General features: G+C 30.8%; 2 protein-coding genes across 2 annotated transcripts; one reads left to right on the top strand and one right to left on the bottom strand.

Moving 5' to 3' along the window:
• The first annotated feature begins 2,701 nt into the window (after nucleotides 1-2,701).
• LOC107943045 (acyl-CoA-binding protein-like) lies at nucleotides 2,702-4,620 on the top strand. The gene is made up of 4 exons (XM_016876771.2): nucleotides 2,702-2,899; nucleotides 3,469-3,586; nucleotides 3,681-3,743; nucleotides 4,312-4,620. Exons 1-4 carry the CDS (start codon nucleotides 2,888-2,890, stop codon nucleotides 4,386-4,388), a joined length of 270 nt encoding a protein of 89 aa, XP_016732260.1. The 5' UTR covers nucleotides 2,702-2,887; the 3' UTR covers nucleotides 4,389-4,620.
• Nucleotides 4,621-10,113: 5,493 nt separating this feature from the next.
• On the bottom strand, nucleotides 10,114-11,708 carry LOC121223502 (acyl-CoA-binding protein-like). Its single transcript, XM_041105065.1, has 4 exons — nucleotides 11,536-11,708; nucleotides 10,584-10,701; nucleotides 10,426-10,488; nucleotides 10,114-10,331 (listed from the first exon to the last, which is right to left on the bottom strand). The coding sequence occupies exons 1-4, from the start codon at nucleotides 11,545-11,547 to the stop codon at nucleotides 10,252-10,254; spliced, it is 273 nt and encodes a 90-aa protein (XP_040960999.1). The 5' UTR covers nucleotides 11,548-11,708; the 3' UTR covers nucleotides 10,114-10,251.
• Nucleotides 11,709-20,966: the final 9,258 nt, after the last annotated feature.

Genomic DNA, 20,966 nt, shown 5'->3' with positions numbered 1-20,966 from the left:
AAAATAACATCATAATAATAAAATAAATGAGGTAATTTAAAATAAGTAAAAAAAATAAAAATGAAAGATGCTTAATAACGAACGTGAATATTAATAATATGAGAATATGTAAAAATATAAATAAATAATAAGCGAAAAATGTACAAATATGAACAACATAAATTTTAAAATAAAAATTAAGGCAATAATAAATTATAACATTTAAAATTCATTAGAAAATAAAAGGAAATGGGGTCGAAATTATAAGCAGCTGCCATCCACTCCTCCATAGATATCCATTAAATTATCCAACGTCTAGCTGTCTGCATTAAATATACCCTGCATTGATTTTTTTGGGTATTTTATTTTCATTGTTTTCTCCGCCATTTATCTTTAATCTCTGCAACTCATCTCCGTGTAGAGTAATAAATAATGCAATTATTGAAGATGAGTCATTTCTTCATCTTTTCTTAATTATCACTATTTATTCATTATTTATCTTTAATTTTGTAAGTTTTATCGTTTTTTGTATTATAAATACCGATGGACACTCTCGTTACAGTATTTTAATGCTGCTATTCAACAGGAGGCTGACAGTCTGGCTGACGACTCAGTTTATCTTGGAAAAAAAGTTTCCAAAAATTGTGACCGAAAGTGACAATGCATTGCTGATTGATATATTTGGGAATAGTTATATGATTGATAATAATTTTTAAACTTCGTTTAATGCAAGATTAGCAACATAAATTTCAACATGTCCCGCAAGAGCATAATAGACTAACAGATTGTATGGCTAAAGTTGTTCTTAGTGATCTTAACAATTTCTCGATTTTTAAAGACCCGTTTGATCATGTTCGATCTTTGTTTGAAGAAGATATTCATCAAGCAATAATTAATATAGGTTCCCATCAACTTTATTGTAGCTAATTCTTTGAACTTGGTCTTTTTTTTTTCTCACTCTTTCCTTTTAATTTTTTTAAATATGTTATTAGCACTATTTTGCTTAAAAGTAGTCGTCCTTTCTTGTTTAAGGTAGAAAAGTCTAGCCTTGTAGATCCTCGTTGAAGCAGCTCTAATAACATGTGATGCAAATATTAATATCATATCAAGTGAAAAATTAATTGAAAGCTTTAGAAGAGTTATAATATTATTATTCAGAGAAAAAAAATTATTAGAGATATGTATCGTTTTTATCTAAGTATTAAAAAAGTTGTCGAAATAGATATTATATTGAGATTAAAAATGAAAAAATTATTGAGTATCTGCAAATCATAACAAACAATTATTAATATAATTGAAACACACGTTGCAATAAACTAGAAGATTACAGATCCAAATCTAATTATTATTTAGCAAATTATTGAGAACTCACATGATGATCTATTGAAGAAACAAAAGATTTTTCAACTCGAATTTTCATGTGTTGCTTGTTTTCAAGGTAAATTAATTACTACACCAATATTGATTAAAATTGATTTGGAATCATTTGCATTTTTGAAATGCATTCAAGTTTATATACGTGGGCCTATTAACTTATCATGTGGGTCATTTAAGTATTTCCTGGTTTTGATAAATTCATTTACAGGATGGTCCCATGCATGTTTATTGTAAACTTGCAACTTGACATTCGCGAAATTATTTGTGAAAATAATTAAAATTATGCAATCTAGACAACTTTGTCTTGATAATGCCGGTGAGTTTGTATCTTAAGCTTTTAACGAGTATTGTACGTCTATTGGAATAATAATTGAAAGGCTTGTTGCTCATGTTCGTATTCAAAATGGTTTAGTAGAATAATTCGTTAAACACCTTCAATTAATTGCTAGACCATAACGTACGAGGATAAAGCTTTATGTTTCAACCTGGGGATATGTTGTTTTACATGTTGCAGCACTTGCATGCATCGGACTAATAAGTACTTAGCATACATTCTTCCCATTGTACTTGGGTTTTAATCAAGAACTAAACATTTCCTATTTTAGTAAAATATTGTAAATAAATTGTTAGATGCTTTTAATCTCATATATCAGCTGAAAATGCTCCAAATCGAATCAAGGCCCCTATAAGACAAATTGCTAGTGCAAATGAAAGTAAGTCTCGCCTAAAGCATAGTAAACCAGTTTGTTCCAGAGGTAAAAAGTAAAAGAAAATGAGTAAACACTCAAGATAGTTGTATCATAGAGGCAAGTACTAATGAAGAAGATCAGTAAATAACTAATGATAATACTCTAAAAGAGGTTCAAATACCTAAATTGATGAAAATAAAAAGATCTTGATAAATTATTTTTACGATAAAAAATAGAACTAAAATGAAACAATAATATTTAAACTTTGAAAATTGAAAAGTAGATGAACTACATTCCTCAAAATACAATTACAAAATTAAATTTCAAATTTCTGAAAAGTACAAAAACCTATAACATATTTTAACATTAATTTAAGAACACGTTTAATTTTAATATATTTTTTTATAAATTTATCACATTAATTATTTCACACCTGTTTGGCACGAATCTAATCATTGTTACCTCATCCCTACTCCTAATGTTGATAAAATGCTTAGAATTACCCATAGTCTCTCCCCAACTCTTAAATGAAAGAATAATGCGTTTTAACGTGCTCGAACCTCCATCTTTTTACACTGATAACAATACCAATATTACTCAATCCGCATCATTACGATAATTCATATTATATAAGTCTAAATCAATAATAATTTCATATAGTAATAAATTGTATAAGTACACTTAATTTCAAAGTCTACCCACCACGTGTTAATGGCAGTGGTTTACAGTTATAAATAACATGCTAGTTTGGATCCATTGAAACACACTGAAACCAAGAAGCTGCTGTTCTCTCTCTCTTTCCCATAGTTTCACCCGTCTTTTAATCCATCGCTCACAAAATTATGGGTTTGAAGGTCTGATTTTCTTTCCTTTTTCCTTTCACTTCCATTCATAATCTAATCTAATCTAATTAATTAGTTTACTTGTGTTTCTGGTTTTCTGTTCCGATGATCTATTCATTAATTCACCCCAAAGAACTGCATCTGCATTTTTATTGGGGGGGGGGGATTTTAGGTTTAATACGAAGTCAATTGAAGTAGATTACCTTTAGATCTGGAAGTTTTTTTGTGAATGAATTACAATTACAGATATCGGATCCTAGATCTAACGCCAATCAACTTGAATCTACTGATACGTCTAATTGAGGATTTTTGAATTTCTAAACTAACCCCTAAATCCAAATGTCTAACTACATATGATCTAATTATATATGGTTATGGTTTTAGCCTCTTCTATTAAGTGTATGTAAATTTGTTATTGATTGAATGTGATCTGCAGCTACTAAGGGTGTTATCAGTTCAGATTTGCTAATTATAAATCTCGAATTTCAGTATAATGAAGAGATTAAAACCGTAATTAGATCACTGCATGTATGTTTATTGTTTCACTTCAATCTAATCCCTTTGATTGTTGTTGACTGTAGGAGGAATTCGAGGAGCATGCCGAGAAAGTTAAGACCCTCCCGGCCGCCCCTTCGAACGATGACATGCTCATTCTCTATGGACTGTACAAGCAAGCCACTGTTGGACCAGTGAATACCGGTTAGTACATATATATAACTCATTTAATCATATTCTTTTAGTCACTATATAGTAAAGGGATTCATGGTGTTTTGTATTGTTGTCTATAAAAAAGGCCGTCCTGGAATGTTCAACATGAGGGAAAGGTACAAGTGGGATGCATGGAAGGCTGTTGAAGGTATGTAATAGCTAGTTGTTCAATCCGATGTCCTTTTAAGTAAGGTATTGTGGGGGGTAAAAGTACCATGGAGGTTGCTGTAAGGGGAGTTGAATTATATTTTGTCTCTTTTACTAAAAAATGGGTAAATTGTTTATTTTTTTTTAAAATTCCATCTATTTCTATGATTAAAAACTGGTCCATATATATTAACATAAGGTACATGTGGCACGCCACATGTCATTGTCGAGTTATTTCATCAGCCACAGCCACACCATTTTTTAAGAATGAAATTTTTGATACAAATGTCTGGTTTGTTCTTTGTTTTAACTTATTAATTTGCTCCTTTTTAGTAGAAATGACAAAATGCAATTTGACTTCTCATATAGGGACCTCTATGATATTTTTACCAATATTGTGTTGGAATCTTGTGGAGAAAGAAAGCAACTTTAGAGGAGCTTTATTTCTTGTTTAGGGGTTTGAATCAGTTTCGACTTTGAATTCAATTGGGGGCTTTAATGTGACTATCAGATAGCAATTTATGAACTAAAACTATGTGTTGAATTTGGGTTTTTTGGCATTTTGATAGGGAAATCAAAGGAGGAAGCAATGGGGGATTATATCACCAAAGTAAAACAACTGTTTGAGGCTGCTGGAAGTTCTTGATGTGTGTGTGTATGGCCAATGAAAATGGTGTAATTTCAAGCCCTTGTTTGTTACTTGGGGTTTTCATTACTATGAATAAATTATGTACTCTTTTTCTATTGCTATATGTTATTTATAGTAGAAACTCCTTGATTTACTTTTATTCTTGTGGTTATTACAAAGGAGATTTTTACACAAGGATGGTAATGGAACGGAGCGAGAGCAATTGCATGAATTGTCTCATCCATTTATATATGTTATGTTATGAATGTCACATTGTTACCATGTACTCTTTTTCATGTTATTTCCAATGGTGATGAACCGAGACAGTTATATTTTCAACATTTGATAAGGATGATAATGAAACGAGACAGTAATATGGATATTGTCTTGTCTTATCCATATCTCTGTTTTATATGTTTGCATTGATGTTGAAAATATTTAGGTTCATGGATGTTGGATATATATGTGTAACTCCACATGTTTCATACTGTTCCACCTTATTTCATTTTTATTAATGTGTTTTCGATTTAATATCATAGTGTTGTATATTTATAAATTAATCATAAACATAATTTAGGTATATATAATTATTTAGTATGTATAATGAGGGGCGAATACAAGGGCAAATAGGAGCTTTGGTCCTCAAAATGAAAAATTGTAATTTTAATCTATTATAAATTAATATATGATAAAATTATGCTTTGATTCTCAAAAACGATTTTTTAATTTAATCCTTTAAAAAATGATGAAATCATAAATTAATACATAATAAAATTTATATTTTGATATTTCAAAAATTTATAAATCAATTTAGCTCGTAAAATATTTCTGATTTCACCTGTGCATAATACAAATAGATAATATATTCACAAAAACTTTAATATATAAAATATATAGAAAGATATATATATAATGTGTAATTATTTGATACATTGAAAGTTAAATTTTTTAACCCTCAAGTTGACTTAAGAAAATGTCAAGTCTTCCATTTTTGGTATAATATCAAAATTGACCCTCAACGTTTGCATCTATTGTTAATTTGACCATTGTTATTTTTTTAGCTAAATTTGACTCTTAACTTTTCAAAAAAGATTCAAATTGTTTTTCTTAATGAAAATGTTGACTAAAACATTAATTTTTTCAACGATGATGGTGTGGCAACCCACATGGCACTCCACATGTACTTTATACTGACATAGCATTATTAGTTTTATATGCCATGTCAATAAATAATTTTAAAAATATAAAAATTAAAATATTTAAAATTAAAAAATATAAAAAGTTCATACAAATTAGCGTGAAATACATGTGGAGTATCATTCGAGCTACCATGTTTAAAATTTTAATGTTTTAGTCAATATTTCTATTAAAACAACAACAATTTAACTCTTTTTGAAAGGTTTATGGTCAAATTGATTTTTTTAAAAGGTTAAGGGTCAAATTTAGTTTTAAAAAATAGCTAAATTGACAATGAATATGAACGTTGAGGGCTAAATTTGACACTATACCTTATTTTTTCCATGCATTAAATCTTTTTACACAATTTGCATCGACTTACATTATTGAACTGTTATAAATTTACTCGGCAAAAGAAAAAAAAAACCCTCGAATTGGAAAAGTTTGAAATTTATTTTTGTAATTTAAAAAATTAAGAATTATATTTTCCTATTTTTTCAGTTTGGAACTCTTAGAATTGATTATGTTCACATTTTTGTCCGCCTCGTATATTTTAATTTGACATGTTTTGAAATTTTATCAACTTCACACATGTCCTATTAATAATCATGTTGAAATATTTTATAATATATCTTAATAAATAAAGATACTGTTATACAATTATAATAAAATATATAATAATCTGTCTTGAAATTCGACCCGATTATACAACTCAAAATACCTATGATTCAAGTAACCTCAGACACTCCATTTAAGAAGGGGGCTTCCTCTGTCAATACCGTGTATCAACAAGGGTGATAACGGTTCGTTTTAAATCAATTTAAAAGTAAAAAAATATAAGGACAATTATCATCCAAAATTCTGATTTATAAATAATGCCATAATATTATGAGAAATTATTCTAAAAGCCATTTTTATCTTAAAAATATTTTGGAATCTTTCAGAAAGAGAGAGAGAAAAAAAAAAGGAAAACAACATCCTAAAATTTTATATTTGAAAACAATTTCAAACTTTAAAAAAAGAATCTTGGAAAAATGAAAAGAAATGAACAAAATTCAAAGGTTGTGATTTCTCACTTTTAGTTTCCATTTTCTTTTTCTTTTCTCTCTCTAACCTAAAGTTGTGAAGACTTTTAAGAGAAGAATAACATATAAAAATTTTCATTTCTCTTCAAATTTTTTATACGAAATTTGTTTGTATAAATTTTTGATAATTTTCAAGTTCACCCAAGCTGATTTTACAATCCATTCTGCTTTATCGATAGGTTTTAAGTTATAATTTGATCTTTATTTTAATTTTTTATCTCATTTTAATATTTGAACTATCATTTTTATCTCAGTTTACCCTAAAAAATTACTGTCACATTTTCATTCACAACACGAAAGGAATATTTGTGTTTGTTGAAAATATAGAGAACAATGTTGGGTGATAATGGTAATAGTTGGAATGGAATATGAGGATCTTTTGATCAATTATGTTGTGTTGCACTAAAATTGTTGGGGTTCTTTGAATGTGGAGCACCATAGCTTTTAGATTCTCCATGGTACAATCACTACTAATAGAACATAATCACACTAAGGGCGTGGTCCTTGATGCTATTTGATGCTTATGGACCATTGATCATTGTAGATATATATACGTTGGCATCATCTTGAGAATATTAGAGTTGCCTTTTTCGTCCACCTAATTCTAACTACATAATCACATTAAGTGTGGGTTTGAAAAGTGATTTCGTGATTAAATTTGAATGTAATTATATTTGTAAATTAAATATGTGGGTAAAAGTATTATAGAGATCGTTGTATTAAGAGTGGCGTTGTAATTTGTTTTTCTACTTAAAGAATGGTAAATTATACATCAAACCAAGGAGCAAATTAGTTATTCAGTTAAAAATTTCATCCATTTTTACTATTAAAAACCGGTCCGTTCATGTATGTCAACATAAGATACATGTGGTACGCCAAGTATAACCATTCGGTTATTTCGTCGGCCATGCCGGTTTTAATAGTAGAAATTGATAAAATTTTTAACAAAAAGGACCAGTTTGCTTTTTGATCTAATATACAATTTAACTCTTAATACAGGGATCTTTATAATACTTTTACCTAAATATGTGTGACATATTTAAATAATTATTGTAATTAGTGTTTCTTATTGAATTGAACGTAATTATAACATTTCAATTACTTTCAATTCTTATGGGAGATAAAGAAGAGGAGAATTTCGTTGCATGATTACCTATTAAAATTATATAATGACATTTTATGAAGTCATCCAGTAATTAGATTTAAATATAGTTGTTTGTAATTTCATATGTATATGGCATGTTTAAAAGGCCATTATAATTAGTAAGTCCGACATAATTGTGTATAATTGAAGCATCTCAATTATTTTATCCAAGTTTTAAGAGGACGATGAGAATTAGGAGAATTACATTGAATAATTAGTAATGATGACTTCCAAACTTGTTTTTTTTTATTCCTTTTCAATTATATAGTTGTGTAATTACAGCTATACTACTAAACATGATATAAAAAAATTAATACGCAAACTTAACACTTAAAAAAAGAAGTTGCGAAAATTGTAATTTCTACAATTATAAGAGACTTTCCATATTAATAATTACACTCTTTTATAATTATGTGTGTCTTTTAAGGTTGACATTAGACCTCTTTTGGTTAGACTTGTTCATGGGTTGGGGCCACCTAGCTCCGCCCGAAGGCTTGCCCGAAATGTGGGAGGGTTTGAGCAAAAATATAGGCTCGAAAAATGAGATTGGACAAAAAATAATGCCCGTTTAAAAAACGGGCCGAGCCTCGGGTAAGGCATTTTGACCTGGGCCTGGCCCGAATTCACTAAAAGATAATTTTTTTTTGTTTTTTAATATTATTTTCTTATTGTTTTCTCCCTATTTTGCTACCATTTTACTATTATGTTGCTACTATTTTATTGTTATTGTTTGGATATTGTATAAAACTTATTTTATTGTTAATTTTGTTATTATTTTAAATACATTTGTTAATTTTGTTATTATTTTAGAGGCATTTGCTTGTTAAGTTGCATCTATCTTAGTGTTATTTAAGTATACATTTTTTTACAAATTTATTTTCAATTTGTTGAGAAATATTTATTTTGATGTTATTAGTATTTTTGATGTATTATATATATTTCAAAATTATATAAAAATAATATGAAAATTAATTTGAGCGGGCTGGGTTGGGCCTAGGTTTTAACATTTTTATCTGGGTCGGGCTTGAGTAAAATTTTAGGCCCATTTTTCGGGCTAGGCCTAGCAAATGGGCCGAAATTTTTAGTTGAGCCCGGCCCAGCCCGGGCCATGCACACCTCTACTTCTAGTCAAAATGCTTGGGATTAATGAGAGTAAAAATCATTTCATAAGTGGCCAATGTCAAATCTATAATTATTTTGGTATTTTTCATATCCGTTTTATGATTTATATTTGGAGTTCATAACTGCTCCTCCTAATAGTGTCATCTTCAAAGAAAAAAAATCGAACATATGTTATTTAATTAAGAGTACAATATATATTATCATTACACCCTTGTTAATAACCTTTTTTTTTGTGAATAAACTAGCTATCTATATTAAACGAACATAACTGAATAATTTGCTACTTTATTAGTCTCAAGAACAACTATTAACTCCTTTGGGGCGTCATCAAATACCTGCACATTTGTACTCTTTTCTGTAGTCATCTTAGCAAGGCAATCAACAACTTGATTTCTCTTCCTTAAGATATGCTTTATTTGCCATTGTTTTATGGCTTATAAAATTATGTAGATCCTTCTTGTCAAAGCTGAAGATGAGTCATGAATATCTTGAAGAGCTTTTACGATCTCTTTAATTGAGTTATTGTTGAAATTATAAAGTAATTTTTTTAAAAAAATTCCAATTTATCTTAATGTTAAAAATTAACTACACTAAATATTATATGTTCCTACAAGATAAAACATGTATATAAAATTTTTATAAAGGACCTAATTTTTATTTTGATCACTAATTTTTTTTTCACACAATGTCAAATTCGATTTATACTCTGATGTTTACATTACAATATTGAAATTAATTTAAAATTATTAAAGATTTAACGCTTAGATGATTAAAATAAACACTCTAAAAGTTAGATAATAAAAAGTGAGTAATTTACCAAAACAAAATTATTAAATAAACGGAAAAAATTCTTAACAACTGGAAATCGACCAAACCACCAATCCATACTACTTTCATGAATACTTAATTTCAGAACTGTTATTAGCTAAACAACAAAAACAGATAACCATGAACCAACATTTGACATCCCTAATCGAGAATACGTGCAGCCTTAGTAGACTCGAAAAACTTATACAAAACACGTGCAGTCTTAGACTCGGAACTTGCACCAACATACGAAAATACATACGGTCTTAGGCTCGAAACTTACACCATTGCATTGACTTATACTAAATTTAGGTATTTAGGTAGTTTTCTATTAGCACAAAACACCATAAACATCGATTAGTTTGAACACATTCATACTATAAGTACAATAAAAACTTACACATCTAACTTTAAATAAACCATAATTCATTAATATAACTTAATAGCAATAAAACATAGTACATTGCTTATTCATAGTTTTAGACCTTTTCAAACCCATAGGTATCAAAGGGCTTGAAAATTACACCATTTTCTATTCACACACACGTCAAGAAGATGCAGCAGCAGCCTCTTGCAGCTGTTTTACCTTAGTGATATAATCGTTCATTGCTTCCTCCTTCGGTTTCCCTATCAAAAACCGAAAACCCAATTCCGGTTCATTAATGGATTTTCAATGGAAACGAAACAATAATATCGAATATTGATTCGAATATAAGCTTACCTTCAACAGCCTTCCATGCATCCCACTTGTACTTTTCCTTCATGTTGAACATTCCAGGACGGCCTTTGAACAGCGAAAATGATAAAACCAATTAGTCCCTTTATTACATGGTGACTATATCTATATAAATATATATATGTACATGTGTGTATACTAACTGGTGTTCACTGGTCCAACAGTAGCTTGCTTGAAGAGTCCATAGAGAATGAGTTTGTCGTCGTTGGTAGTGTTCTCGGGAAGGGTCTTAGCTTTCTCCGCATACTCCTCGAATTCCTCCTATACAGTCAACAATCAAGGTACAAGATTATCGTACTAAAATATCAAAATTTAATGGAGATTGAAGTGAAATGATAGCTAAAAGGAAAACCCCAATGTTTTTGTTTAGTAATCGGGTCGAAATCCGCGAAGCTTCTAAGTAAAATCTTGTTTGATTTTGTTTTTATGGAACACAAATATAAGCAGAGTGCGAGTACTTGTACTAAGAGTAGTAGAAATAAGAGATGTTTCAAGCAAGATTTAAGCTTTGTACAAAGCAAAGATAGATCTGATAGAGGATTCTCGATTTTATCGAGAGAAGTCTACAAAGTGTCATCCGCCACGTTCGGAATTGCTCCGAGAGGATTTTGTCTCCCGACTCTAGCCAAAAGAAGTCTATAAAGCGTCGTCTGCGTTGTATGACAGAGTTAGGAGACAAAACCCCAAAGACAACTCCAGACGTGTTGAGGGATAGCCGCTCTCAACAGACAACACTTCACAAACTTTTCTCGACAAAATCGAGAATACTCAACAAGATCCATAGATTTGTGGACTAAAAATTCAGTGGAATCAATTCAAATACATTTCCAGATATGGGAGTAATCTACTTCAGATCAAATTTTTTAACATTAATTAACATTTTTGCGAAGAAAATCAAAAGGAAGCAATTAATCAGACAGAAAAAAGAATCATAAGATCGATCAAAATAAACAAATTAATCAAAAAGTTTCGGTTGAACGAATGAATCACCAAAACATACAAACAGGATAAAAAAACCCAGAAAATAAACAATAAATTAGATTATGAATGGAGTTATAATGGAAAAAAAAACAAAAAACAGAAAGGAAATCAAACCTTCAAACCCATTTTTCTTCTATGATTATAGCGTTAAGACAGAGAGAGCAGTTTCTTGAAATTTCTTTGTGATTTTGTTTCTTGGACACAAGAGACTACCGTTTACTTATAAGGAATCCGCCAATGGCGTGGCGGGGTAGCTTTTCTTGGGAAAATAAAACAAGAAAATGAAGTGGGTAAACTCTTCAGTTGGTCACCTAATTTTAAGGCGTGTTCATTTTGATCACTCAAAATGAAATATTTAAAATTTCATCACTTAACTTTTAGAGTGCTTTCGTTTTAGTCACCCAAACGATTGATTGTACACGCCATATAATATTTACACTTTCATTTTGGTTACTCAAAATAATATCTTTTTTAAGTACTAATCGGGGTAAAAAAATTAAGGATTAAAGTGAAAAAGTGGTAAAAACTAAAAGAATGCATTAAAAAGTTATCAAATTGTCCGTGATAATGTCAACCGATTTGTTACTATAACATTAAAATTAATTAATTTCATTAATTGTAATGTTTTTTTCTTTACTTTTAGCTTAACATAGAATATTCAAGATCATCTAATAAAAAATAAATTTGAGTTTCGTAGACAATTATTGAATATTAGTTAATTGAGTTGATTTCATTATGAATTATTTGGAAACATAAAATAAAGTTGACACAATTAAAAGATAAAATTTTTTCAATAAATTATTTAATTAATTTAGTGTTTTGAAATTTAAAATTTCAATATTGAAAAAAATAAAACTTTTGACGAAGGGATAAGCAAGTACGATCTGATAACTTTTTAATGCATTATTTTAGTTTCTACTGGTTTTTTACTTTAATTCTTATTTTTTTTACCCCTCAATATTTTAAAAAGGATATTTTTTTGGATGACCAAAATGTAAGTGCTCTAGAAGTTAGGTGATCAAAATGAAGTTATAAATATGATGTTGCCTATGCACTCAACCGCCGTTAGAAATTTAATGATTGGATTATTAAAATGAAAGCATCAAAATTGGGTAGTTTATCAAAAATATAATTATACTCTAGCTTTAATTATTTATTCTAGACTTAATTTTATATTTTAATTTGGAATAATTTGATTTTATATTTTTTAAAAATAAATTATAAGTGTAATAATTACAATTAATATATCCAAAAATTACAAGTAGAATCAATATTACAAAATGTGATTGGATTTATAGTCCAAATATATTTGGACTTAAATCAAAATAAATAAGGGCAAAACTCAGGGCAAATGACCAAAAAAAGCCCTTTTTTTTTCAAAAATTACTGAAATGGACCAGTTATTTAATTATTTACCGGAATGGTCTATTTTCCGCGAAATCGCGTCCACGTCAGCGCGATGTCAGGGTACGCGTCAGGAAATCGCGTCCACGTCAGCGCAATTTGCTTACGTGGACACAAATCGCGCCCTCTAGGACGCGATTTGCTGACGTGGATGAACAGTTTCTCATTTTTAGCTTGGAAAACTTTGAAAGGCCATAACTTTTCGCTCGGTTGTCTGATTGAGACGAATTTTTTTTATTTCGAATAACTTTTCGAGATCTACGCGTTGACAAACTGCCGAAGGCGGTTTACCACACTTTTCATTGAAAATGATCCCTTTTTGCCCCTAAATTTTGATTTTTTCGGTTTAAAATTAAATTTTGAAACATTATATAATATTTTAATTTAATTTAATTATTATATTATATTATATACTTCACTATTAATCATATCATATTATAATTAAATTTAAATTGATTTCGGAATTAAAATAAATATAACATTTATTTATTTTTATCAAAGGCCTTATTTTATTCTTCTTGTTTAGTATATATAAAATAGGGTTTGACTGGCATGGAAGGATGGACTTATGTGGAATGAGAATCGCGTGGCTCGTAATTTAGCTAATGACCCAAGCTGTAGCTAATGACCCAAGCTGTAGCTTATGTTGGCAGGTAAGGGAGAGTAGGGATCATATTCTTCGGACTTGCCCCTCGGTGAAGGATGTTTGGACCAGGTTATTGAGTCCGGCTGTGGCATCCCAGTTCTTTAAGGTTATGTTTGATGATTGATGGCATTATCATCTAATCACTTGGAAGAATGTTAGATTTGGTGATTGGAGTTGGCCTGCACAGTGTGTTGGCTCAGTTGGAACTGGAGAAATGCTAGAGTCTTCTCCGGAGAGCTTCTGTGTCCTGTCTGAATCTCGAGATGGCTTTGGTGATATAGATAGTTAGTTGTTCCCGTGTGCCACGGAGTATTTTGGTTCATTGGGAAAAGCCGGGCAGTGACTATTTTAAACTAAACGTGGATGGGAGTTGGGATCAGTCATGGGCGAGAGCAGGTTCTGGAGGCGTCATTCCTGATTGGTATAGGAATTGGGTAGTCGGATTCTCTGCATTTTGTGGGAATTTTGTAGTATTACTGTTGCCGAGTTGTGGGGAATTTTCCATGGGACTGGGATTGCATGGAGGAAGGATATTCCAAATATTATCATTGAATCGGATTCATCGATGGCTGCAGAGATTGTTCTGAATGGTGTTAAAAACCGACATCCGTATTTCTACTTCATTGACGCTATACAACGAGCATGGCGTAGGGATTGTTGTTGGAGCTTGGTTCATGTTTCAAAGGAAAAAAAATTCGTAGCTGATTGGTTGGTGAAGTCTAGTTTGTCTGTAATGGGGATGTGCGTTTGTTCGTTCAACCTCCACAAGATGTCATATATATCCCTCCGTCTTGGTACGTGAAGAAATTATTTTTCCATTTGTGCTCTTGTTCATATATTGACAAGAGATGTATAGATTATCGAAAAAAGAGGAACTGTGGTGGTCTCTCTCGAAATGCCTAGATCTCTCGAGTGAATAAAATATTTAATCTACGTTGAATCTCACCTGAATCGTTTCATTTATCCTCCTAAAGAGAAATTTGGTTTTAAACCTCGGTTCGAATAGGAGAAGTATGTTAGCAGATTATTTAGGACTAAGTTTTGCTAAGCTTTCTGTTGATTAGTTGTTAAGGGTTGTTCCTTCTTATTTTTACAAAAAAAAAAGTAGAGTTTCAGACTAATTTTAATAACAATAAGTTCTAAATTAATTCTAAGATATTTGTCAACTATTACATGCCGACGCATCAACCTGGTTTAATTTCATAACCAAATTATTAACGAAATATTATAAAAATTAAATAAATTCATAAAATAATTAAATAAAAAAAAGTAAACTTTCAAATTTGAGTGTGTGTAACTATTTTAGTAAATTTTTTTATAAAATATTATACTACAATTATAAATGAGAATTCTAATGTGTGACTAATTGTAGTTGAAGTCAATGCCTTTTGATATTGAATTAAATTAAAAATATAAAATAAAAGTTATGAATAAATTTACACATTGCATAAAAAATAAATTAATACTAAAAAGAAATATTTTTTATTAGTAACGCATAAAATTAGTCTAAATAAGTCGATTGAGTGTTAGTTCGATTGGTATAAGCATTATTGTCAATGTAGAAATATGTGGGTTCGAGTGCGCTGAAACGCATTATCTTTTTATTTATGGGTTGAGGAAGGACTATAAGTAGTTTTAAGTATTATGTCAAAAAAACATATACAATCACAATTTATAATAAAATTATTAATATTAAAAAGGTAGTAAAGGAAATGGGAAAGATTGAGTGGCGGAAAAAACAAAGAAGTTATTTATTTATTAAGGTTAATAATTGTTGATATAGTTGTTGGGAGTCCTAAGTATTATAATAATGTCGATATTTTCGATGATTCTTGTTTGCTTGCACGAAATGATATGTCTACTAGCCATAATTTTTCTTAGGGACTTCACATTTTCCAAGTATACAAATACTGATATGCGTGCAATAATAAATAATAGGATAAAATATATTAATAATCACTCAATTAAATTTTAAAAAAATAATAAATTAATCACTAACGTTATCGAAAAATGACAGATCAATTACTCATTAACATTTTCTGTTACAAGCCTACGAAGTATTCGTAAGTAACGTGGCCATTAACTAATCACGTTGGACATATTCATATCAGTTGCGGGGCTAATTAACTTCCCACATTGAATCTGTTGGGTTCCTTTCTTTAATCAAAATTTTAAAAAAAAAAAGCCATCCTAGTTTTCTTCTAGTATTCTCTCAGCCTTTAAATCCACCAGATGAATGATGCTTCCGAGGAATCCGAGCAAATTGAGAAGCTCTACGAATTTAGTAAATGCCTCAACGAGGCTAAGGTTAAGTCTCAAGTTGGTCTTTCCTCATTCCCCCTTGTTCTCTCTATTTCTAGGGTTTTGCATTTTTCTTTCTGTAATTTGTCCCACTAACATGTGCATATCAGTTGTAGAAGAAATGGAGAAGAACAACTTGTGCTCCAGCGCCTTGAAGAACAACATGCCCTATAGAAGCGCTGCCTTGAAAACCACCACCGTTCTAATGACACCGCCAATAATACCTCTGATTCCCATTCTGCTAAGCCCTCATCCGAAATCCTTTTCTAAAAATAAAAATCTTCTCCTGCGTTTGTGTTACTAACTTGGTGCATCCCAATACAAGAATTTGCTATAGCAAGCAATCCAAGAACCATCGTTATCTGCATCACACCAAACTCCCTCACGAGGCACAACTTTTATTTGGTCGAGGGTTTAGGGCTGGAATGGATCGCAGGGAATAGACAAAGCTGGCCGCCAAAAATGAAAAGGAGATAAGAGAAGAGATTATGAAAAAAAGAAGGGGTTGAAGAGAAGCCAGAGGAAGTCGTGGCGTAGAGGGCTAAACTCTCCATTATTTGGATGCTGAGAAAATCAATAGAGAAAATGAAAGAGAAAACTCAAATCAACAATGGGTATCTTCATTTCTTCTCTTCTCTTTTGCTTCTTTTTCTTCCAAAAGTTAGGGTTCTTAATTGGAGTTCCATCGTAGCTAGTTAACCTCCAATATGGCCAGTTAACGGGTCACCTAAGTTTTCCATTACATTGTAACGGAAAATGTCCACTAGTGACCTATTTGTCATTTTCATAAAGTTTAGTGACTGAGTTGAAAGTTGAGTGATTATTTTATTATTGGAACCAAAGTTGAGTGATTATTGATGTACTTTACCCTAAATAATATAATAATATAATCAGAATTAAAATGTAGAAAACACAATTACATTGAATATAGAAATATATCTACCAAGGCAAAATTAGAATTTATGTGAAGGAGTTGAGATAAAATTAAAAAAAATTAAGTGCGAAAGCTAAACAATTTTGTACTAAAATATCTTAAATTAGTTTTTAAACTAAAAAAAAAGTCAAAATTACAATTATTTCAATTAAATATAAATAAAAATGGATTAAATTGAACAATTAACATTTAAAAGACAGTACAACTACAATTATACTATTGATCCAAAAGTACCACCTTCACTACTCTCTTAATGAGACTTAAACTTAACAATATCAAAATTCTCAAGGTTTTAACTTGCCATATTAACTAATCTCTCATTGGTTGTGGTGGACATAAATTATGAATTATATATAAAGATATTTATGATAAATTATATATATCACATTACTAAGGGTGAAAAGAAAAAGTAATTTGTAAAAATATATAATTTAAATAAATAATAATTTTTTAAGTGGCAGAGGTGATTTTTTTATATTTTATTTTAAGGCATAAATAATCCTAATAAAATGATTTTTAAGTAAATTGGTATTGTCGAAACCATTTTTCTTTTGAAAAAACAAAAAAAGTTTGTTGTCGACTAAAAAAAATGAAAATAAAATGGGAGTCGCCACCGATCCTTTATCGAGGTGTGACCGGTTCACCAAAAAATAATTTTAGGTCTGCGAATTTTGAGAAAACAGGTTCGAGAGTCGGTTACGCACGAGGAAGGGTTAGCGCCCTTGTGACACCCAAAATTGGTACCGAATTGATTTTTTAATTTCTTAATGTCGAAAATTTGAAAAGATTTAAAATACGATCCTTTAAAAAGAAAATTCGAATAAAATGAATTGGATGATAAGACTCACTTATTTCGAGGAGATGAATTGCCACACTCAATAAGTTAAAGTGCGACAGTTCAATCTTTGAAATTAGGTTTGTCCCTTTTTTAAATTTTAAAAATTCATGCGTTTTGAGAAGGATATCTGATTATTTGGGTCAAATGAGAAATCTAAACTCAGTAAGTTAGGGCTCGATTTCACAAAATTCCTAAATATCCAATATTGCCTTTATTTTCACTTATTAGAAAAATCCTCAACTCGAGAAAACAACCTGTCATATCCAATGCGTTAGGACACAACGTGTCGAACTCCCGAGAATGAGCTTTTTATTTATGTTTAATTAAAAAGGATATTCGTTTTTTAGATCCCGATAAAGATTGGAATCCAGTGAGTTAGGACACAATCTTTTCGAGAATCCCAAATTCCGAGTGTCGCGTTATTTTGAAAGACTTTGTATAAAAATGCTCTCGATACTTGAATGATGTTAAACGTAATCTTTTGAGCAAATAAAAACAATGAAAAATAACATACAACGCGAAATGGTGATTCATAAATTAAAACGTATACTAATGAATGTCAAAGAAGCGAGATGTACGAGCAAACAATACAATTCACGTAAGAGCAATTATCTCACATCACATACAAATGGTAGTTTTAATATTCAAAAGCTAATAAACTAAAAACTAATCTTAAACGAAGCTCCAAGCAGATCAATAAAAGAAATGCAACTAGTTTTGAAAAATTACATGAAAGAAAGGGAATTATATATTAAAATAAATTTAAAATAAATAATATATAAATGAAAATTTGAAATAAATTAAAAATATGGTTAAAGATAAATACTACATAAAATAATAGTGTCCAAATAAATTTTAAGGTAAATATTATGTAAAAATAAATCAAAATAATATATTAATTTAAATAAATAACACCTAGGGGCTGGAATTTCATGCCAATATAATATTCAAATATATGAAAAATGTGAAATAAACTAAATATATTTGGATTGTTAAAAGAAATAAAATATCTATGTCTATACATGTAGAAAATAGGTATATCGATATATAGTTTGAAATGAAATAACATATTATATATATGTACATATACGTATAAAGAATACATAACATATAGTAAATCCAAAATGGTAATGTAAACTTATTTGTAAATGGATAAATAAATAATACTACATAAAAAATGTAATGAAACTACATATTAATGTATGATGATAATACAAAACTTAGAGTAATAATGTAAATAATAAAATACATCATAACGATTATTTATATATATATAAACAAAATATACATAGGAAAATAAATGCCTAAATTAATACCAAATATAATACTAATAATTATAAAGATAGTAACACTAAGATAGTAGGGATTAAATCAAACTAAAAGTAAAATCGAAAGGCAAAAAAATAATAAAGCGGAGGGGCCGACTGCAGTACGCGAATAACAAGGGGACCAAAAGGGAAATATTCCTGTCCCTCAAAACGCGGCACTTCGTTGCGGATCAAATCGAAACAAAAATTAAATAAAAGATTAAATTTAAAAAGGAAATAAAAATAAAAGAGGTATTGAATTGAAATACAGCGCAAGACAAGGACTCAGTGCGCAATTACCCCTCCCCATTCCAGAACACGCGGATCTAGCCGCAATCTGGGTTGGGTCATCGGGTAAGCTCAATATGGTGCCGTTTTAAACCATTGAAACAAGGTCTAAACGACACCGTTTCAATAATCAGCATTAAATAAAAAAACTAAACCTAAGAAACCCTAAACCATCCTTTTGCGCCGCATTAGAAATAAAAAAAAACCCTATCCATTTGCGCCGTTTCAAACATGAAACCTCCATCCAAACTCTGATTTGGGCGGAGTAGACGAGGGCTCCGTCGGCGCGCTTGTAGAGGTAAGATCCCCCTCTTTTCTTTTTTGTTTCGTGTATATGAAAATGAAGAACAAATCGGAGGAAAAAGAAAATAAAAAAGGGAAAAACTAAAACAAACTTTCAGATTTACCTAAAAATTTTGATTTCTTTTTTTTTGTATTTCAATCTCTGTCTTTTTTTGTATTCGAATATGCGTGTGTTGATTGTGTGTAAAAAAAGGATCCTTCGTACATATTCTTTTGGCCATTTTATAGCCAAAATCGAATGAAATTACAGTAAATAAAAAAAAATCTCTATATTCGCTGGCCTTTTTTGTTATTTTGCTTCCTTTGCTTGCTGTTTGTTTGCTTGTGTGCAGGTACGACCAGCTGGAGCGTACGGAAGCGCGTGCGAGGAACGGCTCAGAGGTGGCGCACGCACGAGGGCAGAGCCTGTGTTTGATTGCGGCGCGAGGGTAGGAAGCTGCTAGTGTCACGGGCTTAGAGTTTTCCCACGCAATCCGTGCGGCCTTAGGCAATTTTTCTGCTTAAAACGCCTAAGTCAGCCTAACTTAAAACAAAAAAAGGATTCAACAGCAAAAACGCCCAAGTCAGCTTAACTCGCAACAATAAAAGATTCAATAGAATTCCCTTAAGATTTTCACGAAGAACAGCAGAAGAACGAAGTAAGAACGAGCCTTGAAAGATGAACAAAAGTAAGAACACTTGAGAGAAAAGTTTGAGTGAATACTTCTCAAAATTCTTATTAACAACTGAATGAATTACAATGAGTAAAGAGGTCTCTATTTATAGTTGAGCCTCAAAGTAAATCAAAGGCTACAATTAAAAGCTGTATACAATTAGAACTCTAAGACATAATTAGAAGCTGTATACAATTAGAACTCTAAGATTAAATAATCATATCTTCTTGGGTCTCTTCCCTTATTTATCAGGCCCTTGGGATGGGCTTTTAATCTCCTCGGGCAACGAGCCAGTTTGGTTGGGCCAAATGACCTCCTTCAAATACGATGGATCGCACAAGTTTGTCATGGTTGCGTGTTCCCATGCGCAACCCATGACATTCTCCCCCACTTGTTCTAGCGACGCCCTCGTCGCATCTTCCTTATGGAACTGGTCAATCTTCTCTTGGAACTGCCATAATGCCTCGGCAGGTTCCCAACTTGCTTCACTATTAGGAAGTCCCTTCCATCGAACTAAGTACTCATGCCGTGGTCGGTGGTACTTTTGTCTAATTATCCGATCTGCCTCAATGTTTTCAACTTTACGATCGTACGACACCTTTACCCCCATCGGTGCTCGTTCGGACTTACCTCGATTTGGATCCTCTTGATCCCTATGAAATGGCTTAAGCATGCTTACATGGAAGACTAGGTGGACTTTAAATTTTGCTGGCAGCTCAAGCTTGTAGGCCACCTTGCCTACTCTCTTCATAACTTTGAACGGCCCCTAATACCTTCGTACAAGACCCTTGTGCAAGCCAGTATATCGTAGAATCAAGTGGAGTTTAGTAAGGACTGAGTCACCCACTTGAAACTGCACATCCCTTCGTTT

This window comes from Gossypium hirsutum, chromosome D11 (genome assembly GCF_007990345.1).
Source record: "Gossypium hirsutum isolate 1008001.06 chromosome D11, Gossypium_hirsutum_v2.1, whole genome shotgun sequence".
Taxonomy (NCBI): domain Eukaryota; kingdom Viridiplantae; phylum Streptophyta; class Magnoliopsida; order Malvales; family Malvaceae; genus Gossypium; species Gossypium hirsutum.
Note: the sequence above shows the minus strand (reverse complement) of the source record. Positions and strands in the feature narration are given on the sequence as shown.

Coding starts and splice junctions, on each gene's coding strand:
- LOC121223502 (XM_041105065.1), bottom strand. Junction 10,489..10,583: donor TGTTGGACCAGTGAACACCA/GTTAGTATACAC, acceptor CGCTGTTCAAAG/GCCGTCCTGGAATGTTCAAC. Junction 10,332..10,425: donor TGCATGGAAGGCTGTTGAAG/GTAAGCTTATAT, acceptor GGTTTTTGATAG/GGAAACCGAAGGAGGAAGCA.
- LOC107943045 (XM_016876771.2), top strand. Junction 3,587..3,680: donor TGTTGGACCAGTGAATACCG/GTTAGTACATAT, acceptor TCTATAAAAAAG/GCCGTCCTGGAATGTTCAAC. Junction 3,744..4,311: donor TGCATGGAAGGCTGTTGAAG/GTATGTAATAGC, acceptor GCATTTTGATAG/GGAAATCAAAGGAGGAAGCA.